At 38.1% G+C, this 26,025-nt stretch overlaps 1 protein-coding gene across 1 annotated transcript in view; it reads left to right on the top strand.

Moving 5' to 3' along the window:
- CHN2 (chimerin 2) overlaps positions 1 to 26,025 on the top strand; it is a 164,639-nt gene that overhangs the window by 53,132 nt on the left and 85,482 nt on the right. Inside the window, exons 2-3 of the mRNA XM_051610520.1 lie at positions 15,124 to 15,162; positions 22,335 to 22,390. Coding sequence (XP_051466480.1) covers positions 15,124 to 15,162; positions 22,335 to 22,390 — 95 coding nt within the window. The remainder of the gene's footprint in view (positions 1 to 15,123; positions 15,163 to 22,334; positions 22,391 to 26,025) is intronic.

A 26,025-nucleotide genomic window follows, 5' to 3' on the forward strand; every position in this document is an offset into this window, starting at 1 on the left:
CCACAGCCAGGGCAGGGAATCCAGGCAGCCTCTTTTCTTCCCTGCTTTCCTTCTCTCCTGCTCAGTCCCCTGCTCTGCTTTGGGGAGGTGTGTAGCCATCACGTTTTGGGATGTGCCACCCTGGGTGAGGGCAGCCACACAAGCTTCTTGATTTCCTTCCACATCTGCATTCTGCAGCTTCTAATTCCCTCCACCATGAAGGAGTTGCAGCTGAAATCAGAGTGGAGGAAGGAAATTCAGCTCCTGCTACCTGCTGTGGAGATCTCAGTTTGGAAATGTTGAAGCTCCTGAGACTCATTTTGACTCATAATGCAACAGCAGTTTTCATCCCTGTAACCTCTTCAACCATGCTCTCGGTAGCTACCATCGTTTTCTGTGCACTACAGGGCTATTTTTGTCAGATTAGAAATATTTAGCCCATTGAACTTTGAACTGAAGATTCAGTTTGTTTACTTTTGTTTCCCTGTCTTTCTACCTTGCCTCTGCTTTGTGCCAGTGTAGAGCTGCTTGGTTTTGAAACGTTGTCTGAGGCATCAGAAGTATTTGTGGCTTGTTTTATGGTGGTTCTTTAAAGGCCAGATATAAACCGGGATTCTGCTGCTGCACAAGGTTTGGGACAAGGTGGCTCTATCCCCAGGAAGGCTTGGAGACACTGGGAGAAAGACTGCATTGTTTTACTCTCTGTTATAGGGATGGAGAGTCTGAATGTCTGAAGTTTCATTACTGTCCTTTAAATGCAAACCCATCCTTTGTCATTTCTAGATGTCAGGGTGTTCCCCTCTGATCTGTCCCTGATCTGTGTCACTGGTTTGTCTTTTGTTTAGCTGGACCGTTGACATTCTGAATAAGGACTGGATGAAACCAGTACTTGTTTTGAAAGTCAGGGTGAAGAGGGAAGAAAACTTACCAGTCTTTCCATATACTCTTTTATGAAGAATCCACTGAAATGTGAAGTGATCAAAAGTTGTAGTGAGTGTATGAGATACAGTACAGAGATCACGCTTGTAAAAGTAAAGGCTGAGTCTTAGTGAGTAAAAAAAGGCAGATAAATCTACATCTGTACAGGCTGGTAAACATATACGAGCATATCCAGGAAAAAAAAGATGAGCTTTCATTGAGTTTTTCAGTTATATTACAATATAGCCACTGGAACTTACCCATTTTAAAATCTGTTCATGTAGTACTGGTGTTTGATCACGGCTGATGGGTTTTACTTTTGTTCTAGGTAAAGATTCAGGTTTCAGTTCTGAAATAAAGTTATCTTCAGAATATTTATGGATGAAGGAATTGGACTTAAACTGGATTTGAATTAAAAAGTGCTTGATACTTCTTGCCTAGGATTTTGGTAGTTTTTTAGCTTAGCTTTTAAAGAGGTTTTTTATAGGGTTTGTCCATCAGGTTTAGTATTTATTTCTGTGATCAGCAGACTCTGTTTATCCAGTAGATAGTTCCAGCAATATACTTCTGTAGTTCTGTAAGTAATTTTAACTTTTACTGCTTTAGTGGTTCTTGTAAAGTCTGCTGTAGGGAAATCCTTCTCTACATCTGGACATGGGTGCAAAATTCAAGTGTCCTTTCATTGGCAAACATTCTGAACTATAAGCTCAGAGAGTGGCTGGCTCTGGCTACTGTTATATAGTGCATGAATAAAATCATTACAATTGATAAACGTAAGTTCTTGATACTTTAGTGGGAAGTAGAGTACATTGCTGTTACTGGTACTGAGTTTACCGAGAGAAGTGTGAGAACCAGCTGCTGTTAACCCCATGGCCACTGGGATTTCTGAGCTCACGATGCTTATATATAATTCTGGACAGCTCTTTGGCTGAAATAATTAACTCCCACCCTACTAAAATCAATTGAGCAGTTTTAAGTTTTTTAAGTTTGCCAAATGAAGGTTTGGCACTCACTGATATAGCAAATTTTATTGAGTTGGAGTATCATGGGGGTCTCAGTTGTAGGCTGCGTTCATTTCTTACCTCCTGGGAGATGCTTCCCTAGTAACTGGTTATGCTGCTTTATTCCCGCTTACATTCACTTTTTGATAAATTTAAAGCTAATACATATTTTGTAGCACTTTTTAAGTAAACCATGTGAGTATCCGTCGCCTATTGTTCAGAAGACAATAAAAAACCTCATTTGAATGCGGAGTAAGTGGTGCAGGAATTTAGTGCACCAGTCTAGGATACGCACGAAGTAGTTTGCCTTCTAGGCTAACACTTCTCTACAGCAGCAGAAGCAGTCAGAGCACAGTTCTGAAATCCTGGTTGGAACTGGTGCAAAATGGCACACCTGTACTTTGAAGGATATTGCAACCTAAAGTTGAATCTGTTTTAAGAGGGATCATAAAAAGCTGCAAAGGCTTTTTTCAGAGCTGGCATCAAACCGTTTTGGCACCTAATCGGTCATCTCTTTCATTGTTATAAAACCACTGAGCATTTTCAAGTGCATGTTTTGAGATTAGCATTTGTGCAGGATTCTGCTGAGATATTAAAAGTGCCTGCAATGCATTTCTTGGGGAGGTGTGATTTGCAGCTAATGATCACCAAGCACCACCTCACGCTGGTTCTTTGTTAGTGCCTTTGCACACAACCGCTGGGTCGTCAGACCGAAGCTCACGTTTCACGGCTCCTTTTAGCCAAGGGTTATGTCATCGTAAATCGTCTGCGGCAGAACTTGGCGTTCTCCTGAATTTCACTGTCTAATGGCACCAATCTTGTGCCTCGTGGACCTCATCAGATACACATGACTGCTTTCAAATCTGGCCTCCTCACTCTGACGGGGACTGAGTTTTGGACCCTAGTGCGTGAGAGGCTGGGAGGACCTGTGCTTCTTTTAGACAATAAATAGGTTTCAGAACAGAAGCATTTGTCTGTTGAAAAAGTTTAATGTTAAGGGGACTCTGGAGCAGACTTTGCACAGCAGCAGTGTCAGTAATTTGACTGGCATCAGATAAAATGATGCACTGACATCAAACTGCCATCTCCACCATTTTTCTTAACATTTATAGGCAAAGCTTCCTAATGTAAGAATAAATCAGCTGAAGTTATCCCTGGTGTGTTAGTGTGATGCTCCATGCTTCTTAAATTTTTTTTGTTTGGTTTTTGTTTGTTTGTTTGTTTTTTAACACCATCTTCTTTTTTTTAGCTCTCTTTGTGTTGCTTTCAAATTAAACTATTCTCTTAATAGTTAGGAAAGGATGCTGTGACTGGTGCTTATGACTCTGATAGCCCTCCTGTTACCCTATTGCTTTTCCATCCCTTTTCCTTTTATCTGTGGGATGCTTGCTGCAAACTATAATCACAGGCACTTTTAGGTCAACAACTGCTGTGTTTTATTTTTAAACTGTACTTCTTAGCAGTTGGGTATGACACCAAACCTGATTTTGGGTTCCAAATGCTGCCTTAATGGGAATATTTAATGATAATGAAATGCTTTGCTTTTGTCTCATTTGGAGTGCCACCTAATCTGCCCAGGCCATCAGCAGTTAGTAGGCAGATCTAAATGAAATATTATTACTCTATAAACCTGTTAAAATTTGAACAGCCTTTTATTTAAGATGCATAAGCAGTTTTCCAACATTTGGTCTGTCAGGCAAAGTATATGCTGTAAAAGGAGCATTTATTGTTCGCTTGTAAGAACGAAATGTAATACTGGTAAGTTAGCTGGAAGCTTGTAGATTTTCTAAAAAGATGACAAGGTAAGATAAGCAGTAGAGCTAAGCCAAAATTGCTCTGGAGGTCTTTCTGAATAGCTGTCAGTTTTATGTTCTCCTAATACAATGATGGGCACACCCAGGAGGTGGGAGTCTCATGGGATAATTATTCTTCTGAGGTTTAGATTGGTTTTGCTATGCCTTTTCCACAGATGGGTAAGACTGCCTTATAATTATTCTCCTCCTCTTTCGGTCGATTTTTTCTAATGTAGAAATTAATAGAATTAATTTTGTATACATGCACTGTACTTATGTTACCTAGCATATTAATGAATTCCAAGCAATGCTGAATGCTATCAGATGGCAGTAGTAAGTGGTCCGGTTAGCTTTTATCTTGCAAATTGGTTTTAAGTCTTACTTGCATGCGTTTTGAGATGTGTCTCTCTTTAATATTCAGGTTTATTTTCTGCCATCATAAGCAGACATATTCAGTCTCTCAGTCTGGTTTGCCTTTAACTGTCCTTGAAAATAACAAGCGCAAGAAGGAAAAGTTTAAAGTAAACGTGTATTTTTGAATTGTTGAATATTTTTATAGCTCCTGATGCATGAAGCTGACACAGTTGCTCAGTCTCTCTGTGAGCATCAAATAACGTTGATGAAATGAAGCAAAAGCTTGGCAAAAACTCAGCTTTGTTTGGGGTGGCCTGTAGGGCAGCACACGGCCTGAGACATTAGTTACAAACCTTTGGTATTATCAGTAACTGCAAACAACCAACAACTTCATCCTCTGGGTTTTCAAGAAAATCTATCTGACAAGTTCTGACAGGCTTTCCTGTATGGTATAGCAAACATACAGGAAAAGCAGGAAAATCTTTTTCTTCTTCTTTTTCTAAAAAAGTTTATCATGGATTGGTGTCTTTACAAGATGAAATATCCATCCTAGCTGTGGTGGTGTCAGAGATGAGAGCATTAGCTCATCTTTTTACCCAGCTTTCCTGTCTCCAAAGATGGGAGCAGAACTGCAGAGGGGTGGTTGCTACTAAAACTTGCAATTCTTGCTTGGCACCAATCCTTCCCCTTAGCTTAAAAAAACTACAGCATATCACTTTGGAGATTTGCCAGATCTTTCCAAAAGAAAGATTTGAATTTGTTTTGTTCTCCCTTCTCTGTGCTCCAGAGTAACATTAGTCAGTTCTGAGTCTCTGAGCATGTAGACACATGTTTGTTCTTTGGAAGTCAAAAATACTTGAATATGAACCTTGTTTTCTTAGATCAAAACTGGATCATTGTCAGAGGAACAAAGCTCTCCTTGGTTTCATTATTAGGAAGCAATTGAGGGAAAGCATCTTTTCTTGTGCCCAAACCTTCTGATCTGGCAGCCTACACCAGGTACACCTCCATACATGCCCCCTCAGCTTAGACACAGGGATGAAAGGGCTCCTGTAGTTCTGGCAGTGTAGCCAGCTTTTGTTGTCAAGGCAGTGATTATGTCACAGCATTTCAAGAATTCTGACTCTTTTGCTGTTTAAAGGGGAGGCTGGTCATAAAGATCAGCTGCTTATTTTGGCCCACAGAAAATACTGGTTATTATTTAACTGCTGGAATCTTCTAGCAAATACATTGGCTAAGCTTTTGATGATTATTGCTTCTTTCCCTGCACTTTGGCCATGAAGTATATTAAAGATGATTGTGCCAAAATATAGCCTTATTAATAATTAATTGACCTTAAACAAAATGGTTTAGTGGGGTGAATTTGAGGGTAGGTTCAGAACTGTGGCATCTGTGTGTATCTTTAAAAAATAACTCAAAGAAAGCGGATATTTCTTTCTTACTGTACTGATTTTATGATTACAGATCTGATGGATGAGCTTTTAAGTACTGTCTTGACTGTCTTCTGAGTGTATCTGCAAGATAAGTGGGGTATAGTAAATTAAGAAACAAATTTTCTTTGTTTTACAAGGATGGAAAACAATTCCAGAAAAAGCACTAAGAAAAATAGTGCTTTCTCCTTTCTTTGTAATTTATTTATGTAAAAATAATCAATTTTTACATGGGAATTACTGCTTTCACTGCATTTTGTTTACTTATCACGTATAAAGAAGCTTCATGTGTTCTGAGACACTTACTAAATACAGTATTCTTGTGTTATATGCCGCTTTAAAATTTGCAAAGTAGGAAATCAGTATATTGGCCAGGCTGCAGTTGCATTTTTCTTTATACTTTAAGGGTGGCTAAACTCTGTCCTCACACTTAGTGCCACTGGAGGCACTTGTACGTCTGTCCTGTGAGCATGGTTTGGATTTGTTTTAATTTGACAGTGAAAATGTTGGAGAGACACAGAGTTTGCTTCATATGACAGGTCATTAACCTGCATTTCTCTAGAGAAGATGCAGTCAACATTGCAAGTTGCGAAGCAAAGTTGTCACCTGTGCCTGGAATACTTTGCATAGCCCTGTTGGTTAGTATGATAAAACTTGTGAAAAACCTAAGTGTATTTTAAATTTTATAGCGGTTATTTGCAAATATATGATACTGTAAGAACTAATTACCAGCTGTAAAAGTGCCAAGCTGTAGCAAAAAGCTCTTGGAAGAGTTACAGACTTCCACAAGGCAATTAAAATTCCTCCTGAGTGAGGAAACAACGCGTAAGCTGTATTGTTCTGAGGGGAAATAGTCCGTGATAGTTTTCTAGCAATTCTAAATACTGGTAGAAGCTCTTCTAATAGTAAGATTGCAGGGAGGAAAGTTGAGTTACATAGGCCTGTCTAAGACATAAGAATCTCATCATCATAAATGTAGTATTATGAAAATGAATTCTAAGAAGATAAGCATTTCTCTATTATTTAGATCCAAATAAGTAACAGCAGCATTGGAGGAGCAGTGAAATGGTGGGTGGCAGTTTAACAGAAAAGTCTTGTGAAGCGTTTGTCCATTTGTACAATGTATTTAAAGAGAAGATGGATGCCTCAGTAGTAGCTGACAATGATTAATCAAAATCATTTTTTTTAAAGAGCTAAATTGAAGATCCAAAAACTAGCTTCACATAAAACAAAAATTCAATTGGACTTGAATGTAATTGACACACTTAGATAAAACTATCCACCAAATAATGTAATGAAAAGAAAAATGTCTCTTTTTTTTTTTTTTTTGTACCAGGGGAAGTGCACAGGTACGGTATTGCTTCTTATCCTAGGAGCCCTGATTATTCAGAGTTTTATCAAAGAGTGGGGGAGTGATTAATATGTTTTGTGGGTGAGTGGTGTTTTTCCTGGTTTTCATGCTTTAATGTAGAGAAGCAAACCTTGCAGCAATACTACTGGCCCTGTAAAAAGAAGCCAAAGAAAGGTCTAATTATTTGCTAAACTTTTATTCTTTGGCAGGTCATTATGCTTGCTCTGGATGGCAGAGTAGTTCTTGTCTCTGATGTCTGAGGTTTGACACTGTGTTCAGGCTGCAGATTTCATAAGGTGCCTAGTACACGAGTAGTCTCTGTGCCAAGTACAATGCATTTTGTGATTATTTTTTTTAAGTTACGAGTGTAAATTCTCTGAATCACCTGGCTTTGCTCAGAGAGATTACTTTCTGGGTTTCCACTTGCTTCTTAGTCTGCTAAAAATACTTGTATTTATGTATCCAGAGAAGGGGGAATATGTGGCTAGATGGGAAAGATGGAGGTGATCTCTGAAAAGCTGGTAAACAAGCTCCACAGGCAACTGCTGGACTGGGACCACCTCGTACCCTTGAACAGTCAAAAGCAAACACTTCTGCCCTTGCTTAGCAAGATGATAAAATGACATGTCAAAAATAACAGTTACCAAAAGCAATGATTTGAATTTTGCTAAAGGTTAATAAGTTTTCAGGGAATGTGCTGTCGCCTTTGACAAGGCAGATAAACGGGCGTCATGTCAATGTATGAGTGCATTTCTGGAACAGGGAATGTGCTGACAGTACTTCAACATAAATGCTCTAATTGAAATACTTCATAGTGACCCTTTTAATGCCATTTTTTGGCATTATTGCGGTTATTTCAGTCAAATGCTTTTTTTCATATAATGCCTGGACTGCTTTGCTGAGTTCAGGCATCATTGTCTGGGGGGCCAAGGGTGGAGTTTTTATAGGGTGCAATAAGTAAATGATTGGAATTGTATTGCCACAGTGATAAAATTATTTCAGTGGAGCTATTCTCATATATGCCAACTGATTATCTGGTCTTGATTTTTAACCAGGAACTAACTGGTCATTAGTTAGAAGCTGAGGTATATCTGTGCAAGATAGGAGGTCTGCTAATGTGATGTGATTTAACTTGTGTCATGTGTTTATTCCTACCAAAGAAATGTCAGTCTCTCTTATCAGTCAGAGCCCTGATTCTGTCATTTTAATGTCTTGGTACTTCTAGGTTATAGATTAAAACCATGAAAATATTAAAACAACTGTTATATTTTAATTACACTGGCACTAGTGTTAATATAGAGAATGGTAACAAGCATTGGGGCATAATTTTTAGTTACCAGATTAAATGTAGTGGCAGCTATTAACTTAAACAGATTTTTGGTAATCAAGCATGGAAGAGATATTCTGTGTTTTTTTCTTTCATTTTCCACCTTTCTAGATCCTAGACGCCAACCTGTAATGGCTTGCATGAGGAAGTTCTTCATTGTTGTTCTCTGAAAAAAATGTTTCAAAGCACCGAAATGCCGTTCAAAGTCAGATAGATTTCGTGTGGTTCAGCATTAAAAAGGACCCACCTGCCTAAGATGAGGCAGTATGAATACCCCTCTGCATTCTTAAATCTTACAAATTTCCCAGGAAATATTTAAAACATTTGGAATATTTGCATCAGCTTACTTACTTAGGCTTCTGTCAGATTCTTGGCTTTGCTTTCTGGAAGAGCCTGTTTAATTCTAGTTCTGGGCCCCCTGCAGAAGTTCTAAGAAAGACTAGTCTCCTAAAGAGGCTTCTAAAACTAGACTTGTACAAAAACCCTTCCCTTTTACACATCTCCTATTGCTATCAAGAACTCTACTTATTCTTTCTCTCCGTTTCCAAATTTGAATGATATTTTCAACTCTTTAATTCTCTTTAAATCTGTGAAGAATAGAAAGGCAGATTTTTTAATTAAATGGTATATTGCTCCAACAGGATGGTCATAGTTGGCTGAACTCTACTCACCAACTGCAGAACATGGCTCCTTAAGCTTTTGTGCTACAAGTTTAGCTGTGGATTCAAATAATCCGAATCTCCTGTGATCTGTCAAAGTAGGACCCTAATAATTAACTTATTTCACAGTCATATTTTATTTGATACTTGGTAACTTATAAATTATTAAATGTACCTATATGCACAATCTGTCATCTGCATTTTAGTAAATCAGATGTGCATTAAACAAAATTATCCAGGGACTGCCCAGCTTTTTATTAGTGGGAAGATACTATTTTGAAATCTGAAGCAGAAGCAGGAGAGAGCACAATTTGGAAAGACTCTGATTGGTAGAACAGAGTAAATGAGCTACCTTTACAGCAGTGGCTTCCAACAGCAAGTTTATGGATGGCAAAAGCAAAAGTTACAAAATTGCTGTCAATTTATGTTGTGGATATTAAAAGCTTACTGTTTCAGTCTAATTGCTGTGCAGGAGAGAACTCCACCTCTCTTGTGAGCATTTTTTGACATTTTAAATTACACACTATTGCTGATTATTTTTTAAAAAAGATAATAGAGCCGTGGGAAGCACCCATCATCTGAATTAATACACCAATTATAAACTATATTGGAAATAAACAGCTCGATCACTTCTGTTTCTTGCCTCACGCTGAAAGTTGAAGTGTCTCATTAAAGCCAAAGCTGAAGTCTCATTCCATATATTAAGCTGTCCATGTACTGATGACAAGAAAGTTCAGCAGTAGGGCTGGCAGCTACTGGCTCCTCCCTGGGCAACTGTGCCTTCTGAATGAAACATTAACAGAGCTTTTGACACGCTGAAATGTTTCAACAGCTACATTGCTAATTATTAACTGCAAGAGAATTAATTTTGCTCTTCAAAGGAACAGAGACTTTTTAGGAGTTAAAGAGAGTTGCTCACTTGACAGCATGATTATTTGCAACTTAAAAAATAAGAATGTTCTTTCTCTAAGTGTAGCCAGACGTGCCTGCAAGGACAGTTACTGCATGTCATAGAAGTAACCAGAACGCCCACAGGTATAAGCCAAGTGACAATCAAACATAGAAAAAAGTGCCTGTTCAAATAATTTGCAAAATGACTGCAATGTGAGATAGTTGCATATGCATATGTATTAACTGGTGAGAGGGCATAATCCTCACACCATCCACAAGATTGAACCATTAGGGCTTCAGATAAGATGAAAATGAGCTTCTTTAATTGATAAGCTTTAAGCACAAAAGGGAAATTAAATAATGCAGTAACGTTTTACATGTTGAAAAAGAAGTCTTTATCAAAGAAGGCCTCCTATTACTCTTTCCCTTTAATCTCCATCCACCAGTATCTGCTGAGGACTGTGTAGCTGGAAAACAGCTTGGCAAAAAAGGACCCAGGGGTCCTGGTGGACACCATGTTTAAAATGAGTCAAGCAATGCATACTTACCTGGAAGAAAGCAGATGACATCCTGGGCTTCATTAGGAGGAGTACTGCAAGTGGGTTGAGAGTGGTCTTCCTTCCTCTACAGGCTACACCTGGGGTACTGGGTCCAGTTGTGGGCTCCCCAGTGTAATAGAGATATGGACATAATTGAGAGTGCAACAAAGGGCCAGCCACTAAGATAATGAAGGGACTGGAGCATCTCTCCTGTGAGGAAAGGCTGAGAGAGCTGGAACTGTTCAGCCTGAAGGAAAGAAGGCTCAGGAGGGTTTCATCAGTCTATATATAAATAGCTGAAAGGAAGGTGCCAAGGGAATGGAGCCAGGCTTTTTTCGGTGGTGCCCAGTGACAGGACCAGAGGCAATGGGCACAAAAATTAAACTCTCTGGGGCTCTGTCTGATCATAAGGAAACACTTCTTCACTGAGGGTGACCGAGCACTGGCACAGGCTGCCCAGGGAGTTTGTGGAGTCTCTATCCTTGTAGATATTAAAAAAACATCTGGACATGGGCACCCTCTTCTAGGTGCTACTGCTTAAGCAGTGGGGGTTGGACCAGATAACCTCTTGGAGGTTCCTTCTAATCTCAGTCATTCTGTGATGTCCATGTCCATTGAAATCAATTGTATAATATAATTCTGGCTGTATGAAGAAAAACAGAAGAAAAATATATATGCCCAAAGAGTACAAACACTGTTCATTTTTCACATAACCTCTTACTCAAAGTTATATGTTATTGTTGTATATATAATTACATACATACATATAATTACATATATAAAATGTTTTAGAAACAAAGCTATAAATATGAAAGCATATATTGTGAAACTGGGAAAAATTTCTTTAAAGGAAATATATAAAAGGCATTAAAATACTAATACTTATTAGTCTTGATCCTGAAAATAACAATAGAAGATGAAAAAATTAGTAACTAGACTTGTTTATCCGATGAATCATTTATGTACACAGTGCCAGTAAGCCAGTGGTTTCCAGATTGGCTCTTCCTCACACATAAGTGTCTTTTCTTGCACATGCAGGTCAGAGTTTTAAAATTAGTTGTTACTGGAAAGGAAGTCTGAACTTCAGACAATGGTGGCAGAAAATCCAGGCCGAGGCATTTCTTCCAAGCTGGACTGCAGAATATTTTTTATAATCCTTTAGTAAGGACAAAGGCAAAAAGCAAAAAAGCAAAAAAAAAAACCAAAACCAACCAACCAAAAATCTCCTTTTTCATAGTGGCTATGAAGATAATTGTCAAACAGTGATGGTTCCACTTTGGTATCTGTCCTGCTACTAGTCTGCTTGGCTTTTTACTGCCATGGAATCATTAATATTTTTTAGAGTATCTAGAATTGGTGTATAGCTTCTGTATGTATTTCTGTTACTGTTCCCATTATAATTAAAAATTCCACTTTTAACTCAGAAACATTTGATTCGTGTTACATAGTTTGTGATCTTTCCTGTAAAACAGAGTTTCCTTTTTCCAGTACATTACCAGTCTTGGTAGTCAGAAAAATCAAAGTTTTAGCTTAGTATCTTTTTAGACCTGCTTTAGCTAGGTCAGTCCCAGTGCTGGGAGCACAACACCAGAAGTGTTGGCACTGTGTCATCCTCTTTGCAAAGTACAAGGAAGTAGTAAAAAGCCGATCAGTCATTCCAGTGCCTTTCACAACTACTTCCAGAAAGGTGCCACCTTTGGTATAGAGCCAGTCACGGTGAAGAACAATGTTTGAAGTCCATGGTTAACTTTACTTGCTGTATAATTAACGTAAGCCCATTTCTCAGAAAATTGTTTAAGAATGGCTCTGAGTAATGTATTAACCATTTACTATGCCATTATTTACAGAAATAGTCTTCTGTCTTCATGTTTCTTTAAAGAAAATAAATCTTGTGTAGTTTTATCTGGATGCTTAAAGCTTTGCCAACTTTTCAGTGCTCCCTTTACTGTAGTCTTTTTATCTTATTCAGCTTTACAGTGCTCAATCAGCTTTATGAAAATATTTTATTCCTGAAATTATTTTTATCCTCTCTACTCTGTGAAGAGTAAAGCATACAAAGTGAAGAACTAACCTGCTTTTCCTTACTCCCACTTTCCAATTCCACAGTATTATTTTTGGTTTGACAGTTTTCTCCTGTATCTTTTCATGTCAATTATGCATGCAGTGAGAAACCTTCTAGTAGCTGTAATATTCCCCAAGAGTCAGCATTCACCATTCCTTTTGCAGTTCTGTTTATATAGTAAATATAGTATAAATATAATATAGTATAAATATAGTATAAATATAGTATAAATAGTAGTAATCTAGTAGTCTGTTCAGGAAGGATTTGTCTCACTTGACCCCTGACTTAAGAAGGACTGAAGTTTAGTCTGATTTAGTTATTCAGAATGGGGGTCCTAAGACTGTACTGTACAAGGAGGAAAGTCATTGTATTTCTCTGGTGACTCAGGCATGATAATTACTGTCCTGAGGCTGGTTTCCACACTGACAGCTGTGTAGTATGGCATCTTTGGCTGTAGATGGCCCATGTTTAGACAGGGGCCCAGTGGCCTCCTTCCACAAAGGGAGCAAGAGGTCTGTATGTGGGCTCCTTTAAACATCCCCTCTGGTCTTTAAGGATGACCACTGCGTCCAGGTTGCATTTAAATTAATCGTTCATTTTTCTCTACAAATGGATGCCGTCAAACGTGACAATAAATAGTATTAATACTGTGATTCAGGGACATGTTATCAGCTGAAGGGATCACAGAGGATGTTGAAGTGCCTCAAAAGGGTGAATGTGGAGCTGGTGACCCGTGGTTTTCCTCAGAGTGTGCTGCCCTTAAGAATTATTTTAGCTATTGAGGAATGACTCTGTCTGCTCCTTCCTGGGCTGACAGATTCATAACCGTGACAAATCTAGCATAATCATTGGGAGTTTTGTTTTATGACCATCTCCTGGATGATTGTTCTTCACCTAGGCTGCACTGTTTCCACACCATCAGTCTGTCTCAAGCTAATGAAGCACTTTATGGCCGCTTGTAGATCAGCTTTCAGTTTACTGTGCTCTTTCTAATTAAGTTGGAAAACTAAAACAACAACTGGAACTCATTTGTTTTTCATTGTTTCTCCCCCTATTGTTACATTTTCTGAAGTTGCAAGTATAGATAATGAGATATTTGCATGATCTCAGTGTTTCTCCTACTGGAAAAAAACATATTTAATGAACAAGTGAATCCAGAAATTCTCTTGCAGTAGTGCAGAAGTATGGCAGAAATTTAATACACAGTATTATGGCATTATGGTAAACTATATGTGGAGCAACAGATGTACAGGGGGAAAAAAGTAATATATTAGCATTATAGTGTGAGAGGAGAAAAAAATTAGTCACTCTTGCATGAATAAATTTCACTGATCTCATGAATAGCTTCATATAATTTAAAATAATCCTTCTGTATAATGAACTTGAAAGCTAATTACTCTTGCCTTGCCACAGCACAGTATATAACCCTGTCAGTCTGGAAGCACTTCGAATTTTGCCAAAGTTGTGAAGTGGATATAGTAGAAACTGGAACTGAATGGGCTTCCCAATTAATCTACCTGAAAATTGTCATGGGTATTATTCCAGACAGTAACTGTGATGATTGCTAGATTTATCCTTTTTTAAAACAATAGAATTAAAAGTGGCAGATGGTAGTTAATGATTAACATTTCTAGTAAACAAACTTAGCAGGGATATATTTAAAGTGGTTGTGTGTATATAAATAGACAAGGAGCATGAGCTATGCAACTGTAATTTAATTACATTAGCATAACTTAAGTAGAAGTTTAGTAAATACCAAACACCTTAATTAACTTGCACAGTATTGGGAGGTTAATGACATACGCCCCATAAATGACTCTTCAAAGTGTTTGGCAACATGGCAGGTTAGAGCCAAACTAGTACCCAGTACCCCACCCTCTGTGGCTGGTGTATGGCAACTTACTTAACTCCTACTGCTCAAGCTTGGCCTCTGCTGGGATTGCTGGAGGTTAAAGAACAGTTTTTCTTGCAGAGATTTGGAAACCTCCCTGAGAAGCAGGATCGTTTGCTCACCATGCCCTCCCAGCCTGGACAGCCCATTGCTCTCTGAGTTCTTAGCATGGAAGGAGGGGTTTAGAACAGACCCTGCAAACTTATACTTGGAACCAAAGGAGCTCTGCTCCCTCTGCCAAAAATACACCCAGCAGCATTGTACAATTTGTGCACTAACAGAAGATGCCAACTCTTTGTGCCCCTTCAGTCGATAAAAGCAAAAATTGTCTGTTGCCGATTGCAGCTTTTGCAGTCTTTCCTTTCTCTAACTTTTAATTATCATTTGTGCTGATGCAGTTTCTGGAAAACATGCCAATTACATATTCTAGTGGGTTGAAGAAGTGTAATTGAATCTTGTCACTGGAACTGTCGGGTCTGTGCATCAGAGTTCAGGCTGTGCTGTGCATCTTTTTAGCTAAGGCATGTGTTATTCATTGATGCTTGTTCTAAAATCTTAATAGTGGGATTAGAAGCCTAATTGAAAACCAATAGTGATTTACTAGTTTAGCAGGTCAAATAAAATAAATAAACCATGTAGTTACCAGTCTAGTTAATTATTTTTAAAACACTTGTGAGTCGGGAAACTATGCAAATTCATTTGTTGTATTTGAATAATTTGGGAAAAGCTAGTTGGATCCACAAGTGGTTGAAATTTATATTCTTCTCTCACAAAGGAAACTGCACTGTAAATGAGTTAGCATCTCTCTTGGGAAAGAAATGTGAATGTTGCTGACAAGCTGAAGTCTCTCAGCAGAAAAATGCATGCTGACAGTTTGACCCAGTGGCCAACTGACTGATTTCTTTCCCTCTTTTTGCTTCTCTTTTAGATGCTGAAGAATACCAGCCTCCAATATGGAAATCGTACTGTAAGTATATGAGAAATTTGAATAATTTGTTACTGTCAGGTCTTTAGGATGAAAAAAAAAAGACAAATATGTACTAGGTGCTTGTAGAAATTATTGTATGGGAAAGCAGCAAAACCTGAACTTCTCTGCATTTCCGTGGAGTAAGTGCAGCAGGGTTATGAGTGCCAGAGTGTCTGGGTTGCCTTACAAGTGTCCAAATCCTGGGTTTCATGGTTTCTCTGCTGAGATTTTCTGGAAGGATTCCAGAGGTAGAGGTTAATGCTTCATGTATTTACTAAAGGTCAGGCTTCAGCATACTTGTCTTTTTATATGGGTCACCAAATCACTTTAAGATAATAATGTTTTTGAGTCTTAACAACAGAAGTTGATTTTTGAAGTGGTGTTTTAGAAGATGGAGGCACCATTATCAGTTCTTTAAACCTTCCTGTCTGCCTTTAGAAAAATTATTTCCATAGAGTGCAGTGCAGAAGTGCATATTTTATGCCCCGTTTTGCTTTGTTCCGAATGTATTTTCTAATAAAGTAATACAGATCTAAGACAAAATACTGTCTTTTAAAGCCCTTACTAAAAATGGCATTTAAATTTGATCTTCTATTTTAAACCCTTACTGGAGCTTTAATGAAACTGTAGCTTTGGTGTGGATAGTTTTGGGTTTTTCTGTTTTCAGATACAGAACTATCCTAAGCAAAAGTAATCTCTTTTATTGTGGCAACTTTAAATTCAGTCCAGTGCCATTACCAAAATGGAACTACAAAAAGACAAGGATCACTGTAGTTACATGCTTATACATGTATAATTTTAAAGACTGGAATAAACTTGTTGACTTCATTTATATACATATTAAACTACCTTGCTGACTTCAAAGACATCACCTTTATGTTACCTGAGAATGACATTCTGCTTCAGAATAGACTGGGAGTTTTTTCAACCAAAATACGTGTATGTCATTAAGTTACAAAAATTGCTTTGCAGAACACTGTTTTCTTGAGATTTTTTTTTTTTTTTTCAGTATTTTGAAGGTATAAGAAAAACATGCTTAAAAGTCAGCAAGACTGTATTGATGTAAATTGGATCATTCCAGTGCACTTCGCTGGGTACTTGGAAAGAAGCAGACGCTTGAGCATTATTTTTTTTTTTTAGAAGGGGAGCCTGGCTTATTCAAAATCAATGGAAAAGTTCCTGCTGACTCTGATGAGACCAGGATTTGAAATGACAGATGTTTCCTTTTTTGCAGGAAGTTTTCATTAAAAAGTCAAGGAATATACACATGCCTTTACTTGCCTTCTCTTAGTTGCCCCGCTGGTGCAGCAAACAGATCCTTGCGTGCAGTGAAAAACTTCTGATACTTTTGTCTGATAGTCCAAGGAAACTTTTTTTAAAGTTAAAAAACCCACAATGAACTAATAGAATAAGAATATATATTCTTTCCTATTGAAATATATGTAGGATGCCAATATTGTGGTAATTACAAAGTCACAACCTCAGCGTCTGAACCTCACGTATAAATGACCTTGGAAAAAGTTACACAGCTCCAAAATGCAGAAAACAGTTTCAGGTTACAGAGATTTACTGCTGAAACTGCTTAGCCACAGACATACTGTTTTCATTACAATATTAAGTAATGTATGCTGCTTTACTCTGCTAGTAATCCCAATCTGGGAGATTAATTACAGAGGTTATGTGCAATGATAGCATTGATAGCATTAGTCTATGATGCAATCTACTGTCCTGTTTCATCACAGTTTTAACTTAGTGTATGTATCTAACCCATAGCAGTTTGTGTTTACTGCCTATTTAACAATTTTTTGGGTGTATTTTAGCTAGTAGTTTTTAAGTTTTGCTAGTATACTATTTAGATATTTTGCATACATACAATTTTAATTTCTTTTAAAAGTCCTGATTACATTTAGATGCACTGTGTTGCCTTCTATTAACATGATGATCAAGGCTTCAGTCCTAGCTTCTCAACAAAGGCTGATTTTCCTGTTTATGCAGGCACAGTATTCAAATAAACAATATTGCACATATCCATGGGCAAATACTGATCAAAGTGCCACAGCTTTCAGAATCCCAGCCTTACTCTTTGGCATAGTGTGCAAGATTTTTTCAGCTGTATTTGGAAAAGATGGACACTTCAAATGCTTCTCCTTTGCTTATGAAGAATTGTTAGAAGGTACATAGGTTTCACAGGTTACAAGGTTTTTCAGACTTTTTCTGATAGCCCTGAGACAGACAATAAAAGAATTGGCATGAATAATTTTATATTACCAGGAAGGGACTTGGGGAAAGTTACTAGCAGCCAGCTGTGTCTAGGCAGTAGATTTGATTGCATTTAAACCTGAGCAACAGATCAACAAATAAGTATCAAATAATAGATTTCTTTTTGTAGTCTGCTGCATGTTAGGAATATTAAATGGCATTTTGCCTTCTTACCATCACTGAAGTAGGAAAGAAAGGAAGATAAGAATCACAGACATGTAGGTTAGCAGGGACTTCTGGGATGAGCTGATCCAGCTTCCCACTCGAAGCACAACTGATGCTTCCTCTAGAGCAGAGCAGCCATGGCTTTATCTAGCCCAGTCCTGAAAACCTTCAGGGATGGAGCCCCTGACACCTTTGTGGGTAATCCACTCCAGTGCTCCTCTGCCTTCTTCGAGCAGAACCAATGCTCTTACCTGCTTCATGTGATGAGCAGGCAATTTGTTTGACTGCTGAAACAGTGTAGTAATATTTCACTTCCATCAATAGCACGGACATGCTTGAGTTTTGAAGACATGTAGAAATCACTCTTTTTCTCCTTTTAACACTGGTGAGATTGGCTTGTGCTAAGCAAGTGTAATGTCAATGCCACTTCAATGTTTATTTGCATTATTTAGGATCAGTATGCTGGTGTGAAGCAATGTGGCAGGGCGCAGTGCGTCAGCTGATTCCATGCTTTACCTCCTTACAAAGTTTCTCTGCCTCCCTCCCTTCATCAGATAATAAGCACAGTGTCTGAGGCTCAATTTTGTTAGAAATGAAGGCATTATTTCAGCTAGGAACTTTGGTTCCTAATTAAACATGTGAGTAATCCTGCAGAAATGGGACAGTTCATATTGTTCAAGCTTGACACGTGGATAAATGCATGACTGAGATGAGGCCAAGGAGGTAAAACCAAGGAACTCTATGAAACATTCTCAGTGAGAAGGCAGTATGTTATGTTTCTTTTCTGCTTTATAAAAGTGATGATAGGAATTTTTCCTCTCCGCTGGAGCATCGCTGAACACTAGTCATAGGTGAGTTAAAAGAGAAAGCTTGGGTTCCTGACACACTGCAGAATGAAAAAAAGTGATAGTGCTTCTTCCCTGGCAGAAAAGGAGTAAATGCTGTTTTTTTTCATGTCACCCCTTTGTTTCGTAGACAGGTAAGATTCTGGAATTAGACATTTCTTTCTAAAACTTATTGTAGATTTTCCCTTATTCATCCCCTGAGACAAGAATGGTCGTTTAGCAGGAGCAAAAGAGATACATATCCTAACTAGTCACTGTACAGCTCAAAGAAATGTTCTCCTAGAAATTCAATAATAAATTAAAGTTTTGTTAACTTTGTAAGTTCCCACATAATTATGGTACTGCAAGTGCTGGCAAACTATCTGAATTATGAAATTGATAAAGGGGCACAAGGGCCAATTAAAAGCTACTGCATGTTTCTATTGCAGTGCTTCATTTTGGTCTAATGTTTAGTGTGCATTATTACTGTGCATTTAATCTGCATCGGATGCAGAATAAAACGATACTCCTAGTTTGATGCTGTTCTCTAAGCAGTAATAATAAATATATACTTTTTGCATGCAGTTGACTTTTATAAGGTTAATTTACTCAGGGCTAAAATAGTAATGCATCATTATGTTCAAGTGTCATCTTTTTTATGATCACAGTGGGTTTGTCTCTAACCTGCCTTTCAGTTCTAAATGCTGGAATAGACTGGGTCAGGTGTTGATCACTGCTTAGCACTGTATTAAGTGTGTTTTTCCATTATTTTCATTAACCATATCCTTATACACTGGATTCTGTTTTAAGATTTCCAGAGGTGGAGGGGGAGAAATGAGGCAGAAAGGCAAGGCTTGATTGTCAGTTGAGCAAGTAAGTGAAGGGCATGTGCTTTCTGAACTTACGACCATCCCCTGAGCTCTGCCGGGGTCTCAGCAATGTCAGTGTGAGGCACTTTGGAAAAAGTATATAATGAAATTGGGCAGAGCTGCAGGATGTTCAGCACTTCTGAAAATGAGGTCACCTAATGAGGTGTCTGTGCTCGTTGGAACTTAGCTGTAGGGCACATTTTTCTCAAGTCACCTTAGCCATAATATTGCACTTGTATTCATAGCCCATTAGCAGGCTTTCATACAGCAGTTGTTTGAAGCAGAAACGGGAGAGAACCTTTTTAGAGGAGAACACAGCTTTTGGTAGGGTCACACTTGCCTTGCTCCTTAACACCTTAGTCTGTGAGATACTGCCTTTTCCCAGTTTTTCACTTAACTGCACTTTCACTGTTGTTTTACCTTCTCCTGCCTTGCCTTGCTCTGTGTCTTTTCAGGGTACCCTTGGCAGCTGCGTGCCTCCCTGTCTCTCTCTCCTCTCTGTCTGCTATTGAACGGCTTGATGTCCCTTACCACAATGCCACTGGTGGTTCTCAGTCCTTTCATTCTGTAACCAATCTGTCTTCTCTCCCTCCATCTAATGGTTCTGCATGTCTCTGCAGTAGCTCCACTGGGTTGTCTTTCTGTCAGTTTAAAGTCTTTCGATTTAAAGCTAATGTGGCCAAATCTGAATTCTTTATCTTTCCCAGGAAACCATTTCCCGTTCATGATGTTTTCTGTGATTACCACCATTCACAATCTCAATCGTGCTTGTTACTTGGGGCCATTTTCTCATCCTGCACGTTTAAGGCAGCCTATAGTTTATTATTTATTTGTATACTAATAATCTTAATACATTTTCCTCTGGTGCATTATTAAATCAGATCCCTTTCTCAGTTCAGATTATTGTGCAGATTAATTGCCCATGCCTCGCTAAGAATGACAGCAATCTTCCCCATTCTATTCAAAATACAGTTGTTAAGATTATTTGTCTTTCTTGCATTCGTCATGGATCCCTGCACTGATCCATCCCACTGCATCCTATCAGCATCCAGTTTTTTCAGTTTGCTTTCAAGTTTTCGTGTATCTGCCCTCTCCTGGTAGCCATTCCTTTCTTTGTTTTGCGAAATGCTGACTCTTCTTCCCACCCTTGCTTCTCCAGTGCTATCAGCCTCAGAGATCCTTCTGGTCATTTCAGAGAAGTCTTTGCTTTTCTTATTTCAGGCTTCCTGTGTGTTCTTCAGACCAGCTTGTTTTACACCACACACAGTTCCACTAGCTTAATTTGCTACATCAGTCAATATTTAATAGGCTTGATTATTGAAAAATAAGATTTTAAGAAGTATGACTTTTTGATTAATATTGAAATAAATAAATTGGGGAAAAATATTTTCCTTTAAATGGTAAGCAATCATACTCTTGCAATATTTTGATTACTTAGAGTTGCTTTTCTCTACTGAAAATGTATGGGGGAAGAGAAAAGTTACTATTGATATGTTTAGTATTAAGAATCAGTAACTTGCTGCATCAGTGGGTATTCAGATATTTGGAAACAGACTCTAAAATCCTGTTATTGGGGTCCAGAATAATTAGTTTTCGAAAACTGATTCTTGAAGTAAAATTTTCATATGTTGTTTGGCAGTTCTTTTGGATATAAGTAATTTGATGACGAAAGAGTAAAAGGAAGACTTTGAATCTTAATCACGCTATTGCAAAAGTTAAGAAAGACCACAAGTTATCATGAATCTTTTGCAAAAGTAGTGGGAGATCTGGCAGTGCTGAATAATTAATGCAGGTTAAATCCAAAGCCTGAGTACAAATTTGGAGCTGCATCACATCCATATATGCTAAAACTGTTTGGGAATATAAGAAATCATTAACATCTTGCCTCTCCAAGAAACCAGGGGTGAATGTTGGGTTGGAAAAAGGAAAGGTTATCGTTTTTTCCACTCTGACATAAACAGACAACAGAAGCCCCCAAAGCTTTCACATCCTCTGAGTGACAAACTTGAGTGCAAGCTGAGGATTTCCTCTCTTCTCAGATGTCACCCTAGCCCCATTTAAAGAGAAAGTGCAGAAGGTGGGAAAAGGTGCTGAAAAGTAACATCTACCACTTTGATTCACTTTCTGCAACAAGGCTTCTGTGTTTATCAGACCTACAGGCTTTTTTATTCCTCCTGTAATCTACCACCTTTTGGGGCATACTTCTGAGCTTGATAAGCATTGTGAAGAGCCCTGTCCTAGAAACTTGGTCTTTTAAAAAAAATGATAGACATGAGACAATCTTTCCAAATACAACGTCAGCATCCAGAAGGTCTTTCTCAAGGGAGGCAATCCAAACCTCTGAGATTTTTACTGGAGTTACAGAGAGACAGTCTGTCTACACTGGAATTGATTACTGTCATTGCATGTCAACTTCTTCTCACAACTCTGGAGTGGAAAGGAAGGAGAGGATATCATTAAATACATGCAGTGAAGAGGCTGCGGGCCAGGGTTCAGTGACTACCCCTAGCCTCAGGTCTCTCTCTTCCAGCCCTCAAAAGATCCACAAAATTGATCCATGGCCTTTTGAATAGGGTGTAATTGCGCTGAAAGGAATGTTTGCTTGCTTGTCAGTAATTGCCAGCAAATCTTGAAATAAATTATGAGATTGTGGTGAACCCTTTCAAATGTGCTGAACTTTTTCTTGGCCTATCCAAAAAACCTCCTGGTGTTACTGTTCTTGAGTTGTTACAGCATGGTATATACCAAAGTGAGATTTTATCCTGAGAGTATACCTAACAGATCTTTCTAACTAGTCCTCCCTGGTATGGAAATGTAAGAAAAAGTACAAAAAGGAAAGAATACTTCTAAAAGTTAAACCAATGATCTGTTAGTCTGCAGGTCAACAACCAATTTTCATATAAATGACTTAGAGACATGGACGTACCTCCGTTTGCTGTCATTTTCTTTGCATTTGCATTTTTCTCTGCAGCCTCTGGCTAAAAAAGACTCATCTGAATAAAAGTTTGGGTATGTTGCTATCTTCTAATGATCTGTACATTTTTGTGTTTGACAGTGTATCAATTGCAACAAGAGGCACCACGTCCCAAGAGAATCATCTGTCCTCGGGAGGTCAGTTCTTCTTTCGCTCTGCCTTGTTAAATCTGATGAATTGTCAGCAGCATATGATTACCAAAATATTTAGCACAGTCTGTGGGTATTATTAGTTTTAATTTTTCTAAGCCATTATTTTATACAATAATTTTTCTTAAGATTGATTAATTAAAACAGATTAATATTTGCTAATTAGGCATGGAGGCCTCGTTCTACCACTAGAAGCCACTTCATTAGACAAATGCTCATTAATCATTGCTTAGTGTGCTTTTATGTATACTAGTTAAGGTTTTGTTTCTTTGTCAAAATGAAGGAGTATTTTCTTTCTGCCTCTGCATATCAACATCTGTGTGATATGTTTCAACATAATATATGTAGCTCCAGTTTGTTGAATGCCTTTTGCCAAGGATCATCTTAAAGTACAGAAGAGATACCCAGAGAGCTGCGTTTTGTCAAAGAAACTTTGAAGATTATATTATATTTAGAAATCTATAGGGGTGCAGGTTTGGCTGAGTCATCTCTTCTCCATCTTTTTTTTTTGCTATATTTCTCCATTTCTCTAGTTAAATATCTAAGTTCCTCAATCTTCTAGGCATAATATTAATGGAAAACATATGTAGATGTCTCTGCTCAATCAATAAAACTGTGATAGCTGTATCTCCTATAGTGTCAGGGACCGATTTTGTGTAAATAGACATGTAATACTAGTAATAGAAATACTAAAGGCATGAAGGTATAAAAGATGATGTGAAAGAACATAGAAACTGCAGTTCATCAGTGTGATATATAGCTGTACTCTCAAACATCATCCTGAGCTCTGATCTTCCCATACCATGTGCCCATTGAAGCAGAGCCCTTGTACAGCATCTGTCAAACATTAACTGGTACAGTCTCAAACCAGTTTGCGTGGGGCAGGAGGTTTTGTACCAAGGCACAGGTGGTTGTCCAGAGGATCAGTTGTGAAACCAGGAGTTGAATCCAGTTTTCCTGAGTCCACCCAGGGCTGTACATTTTTCTCCCAAGTGCCACCTACCAGTAGTTTCAGGGCAGGGAGAACAGGGACTTGGCCTCAGGCTGGAATTCTTCAAACCTTGTCAGTTCGGGATGGTCCCAAGACATATACACAGGATGCTAAGAAGCATGAGCAAAACACCAGAGTGGGCAAACCTCATGTCATTTCTTTCTCCCTGTCAAAGTCAAGACTTGGGGAGAAGGAGCACACTGTAGCCTTGTGGGATTTCAGTGCACGTGTGCTGAAGGGTTTTAACAAGACCTTCCTCTCTGAAATTCTCATGCAAAACAAAGGACAAGTAGCTCTCTGTGGCTGGTGTTCTCTAAAGGACAGGACATGAAGGTTTTTTCTAAACGAGTGTCGCCTAACAGGCATTAAACTAGTAGTGGTATAGTTGAAAATAGTTAAGATAATTTATTTGTTCCAGTGTGGCCTTGGAGGAGTTTCTAACTTTGTGTAAGATAGTAGTTTACCTAATATTTTATTTATCTGTTTCATACTGGAACTACTTTAAGGAAGAACTTCTTGAGAAAATCTGATCAGTAATGCTTAGGAGCCCTTGTCTACCATTTGAACTTATCTTTGTGGGGATACAAGTGACTTGGTCTGAATAAGTTTATCCAAAATTTATTATGCTAACTCAAAGCATTTTTTAGCATGCCTCCATGATTGAAAATTTGCACGAAGGTAAAATGTGCTCTTAAAGGAGAGTAGCAATTGTATTCTTGTTCTAGAAACAAGATTATCTGCACAATTAAGTGTAGTATGTGTGCAACTCTGATCTCCAGTATGCTGTCTTCAACTTACTTCCTCAGACTCAAGAATATGTTATGTACAACTGAAGTTATCCTTTGCACCCTTTGCTTGATGTGTAAAGACCATGCATATTTAGGGTCTATTCACTTAAAAAAATTGCAGGAAGAAGCTAAGATCATATTACAATAACCAAATGCATAATTGGCAAAGCAGTACATAGCAAAATAAGTAAAAAAGATCTGATTCATATAATCTGGGTTTGGTTCTGACTAATGAACCCATTTTAGTAACTCACTTCATGGAGCCTGTTTTCCTCTGGTTTGTTGTGTTGTTTGTTGTTTTGTTTTTAATTTAGTTAAACAGCTGAAAATAAGAGTCTTTATTCAGAGACAGGTATATAAAGCAGTATGAAATCCCACAAAAGTGATCTTTGATTTCTTGTTACTTGGATTTTGAATCTTTTTGTAGGTCAACTCTATGTGTTCACAAGCTGATTGCTGGAAATACATATTCTCTGACCCAAAAGCCAAAAACCAGTGCAACAGTGATTATGGGCTTTATTTTTACATATAGTTGGGGAGGTGGGGGTGGGTGGGGTATCCTGATACCTAGATTGCTCCTTATGGTTCATATTATCAGTTTTATGTAAAGCAGAACTAGATACTGGTTTTATAGAGCAATACAGATTATTTTGGAAAGAAAATTCAGCCCTATGTTCCTGTGGCACCTGTTAGCTTTTGCTTAGCACACAGACTGTAAGGTGGGTGTTTTGGGATTTTCTTCATTCTAGTTTGACTTCAGTGTAACCTGTTGTGTAGTCTTGCCTCAGTAAAGATAGTGTCTTTATTAATCCTAAATTTCTGTCAGTTACATAGATAAGATCTCAAAATCTAATTTGTGTTATGGAGGTGAAAATATATTTTTGGTAATACAATAGTTACTTAGTATGCAAAGTGATGCTTATCCAGCATCTGGAGAGAGAGTGGGTGTCAGCAGGATGTGTGACTGAAAGGGAAAAGTTTTCTCTCTCTGTGTGCATATCATAGGAACTGGACTTTGTTGAGTGTGTTCTCTTGTATAATTTAAGATTCAAACTCCTTCAGACAAATATAAAAATTGCAAATAATTTTAAATGCTTTGTACTTATGGGAAGATATCTTTCATTCATAATTGCCAAATGCTACACCGTTTGCAAGGAAATTGAAGCATCTGCTGCAAACAAAAGTGTAACACCAACAGATAAACTTGTGAAGGGCTGGAGGTTGTTTTTTTTTCTCTCACCATTTGGCATTTTCATCATTCCTCCATCTTTTCCTTTGCCAGCTTCCATATTCTCTGCATTCATTTACTGTTCCATTACCTCTTTGTTACTCTGTAGTCACAGGGGTTTTAGCCTCAGATCTCTGCAGTTCTACCATCTAATTTGTGTGGATTTCTTGATTAACTATACTGTGGAGACAGAAATCACCTCCCCTGATATGCAAACCACCACATTAAAAGCTGGGACTGTAAATAAAACATGAACATTTATATCTTTGTGTCTTTGAGCTTTGCTTTCATGATTTTTCTTTTCTTTTTTTCCTGCATAAATATCTTGTCAGCCAAAGCAGGTAATTCCTGCAATAGGAATAATATTGAATGAATTGTTAGGGCTTCAGGTATCTAACGGGTTTTAATTAATCACCACTGGCAGCAGGACTAGTGTGAATATCCTGCCTTCCCAATAACACTGGAGTTCTGCCAATATCCTCATTTGTAACCATATTCCTTCCAGCAATGTTTTAATGATTTATTTTTTTACATAGAAAAAGTTTTGTTTAGAAGCACCATCCAGGTGGAAGAGTAGCTTTTAAATATTGTGCAACTGTGATGATAGGCACCAAAG

The sequence above is a fragment of the Apus apus genome, chromosome 2 (assembly GCF_020740795.1).
Source record: "Apus apus isolate bApuApu2 chromosome 2, bApuApu2.pri.cur, whole genome shotgun sequence".
Lineage (NCBI taxonomy): Eukaryota > Metazoa > Chordata > Aves > Apodiformes > Apodidae > Apus > Apus apus.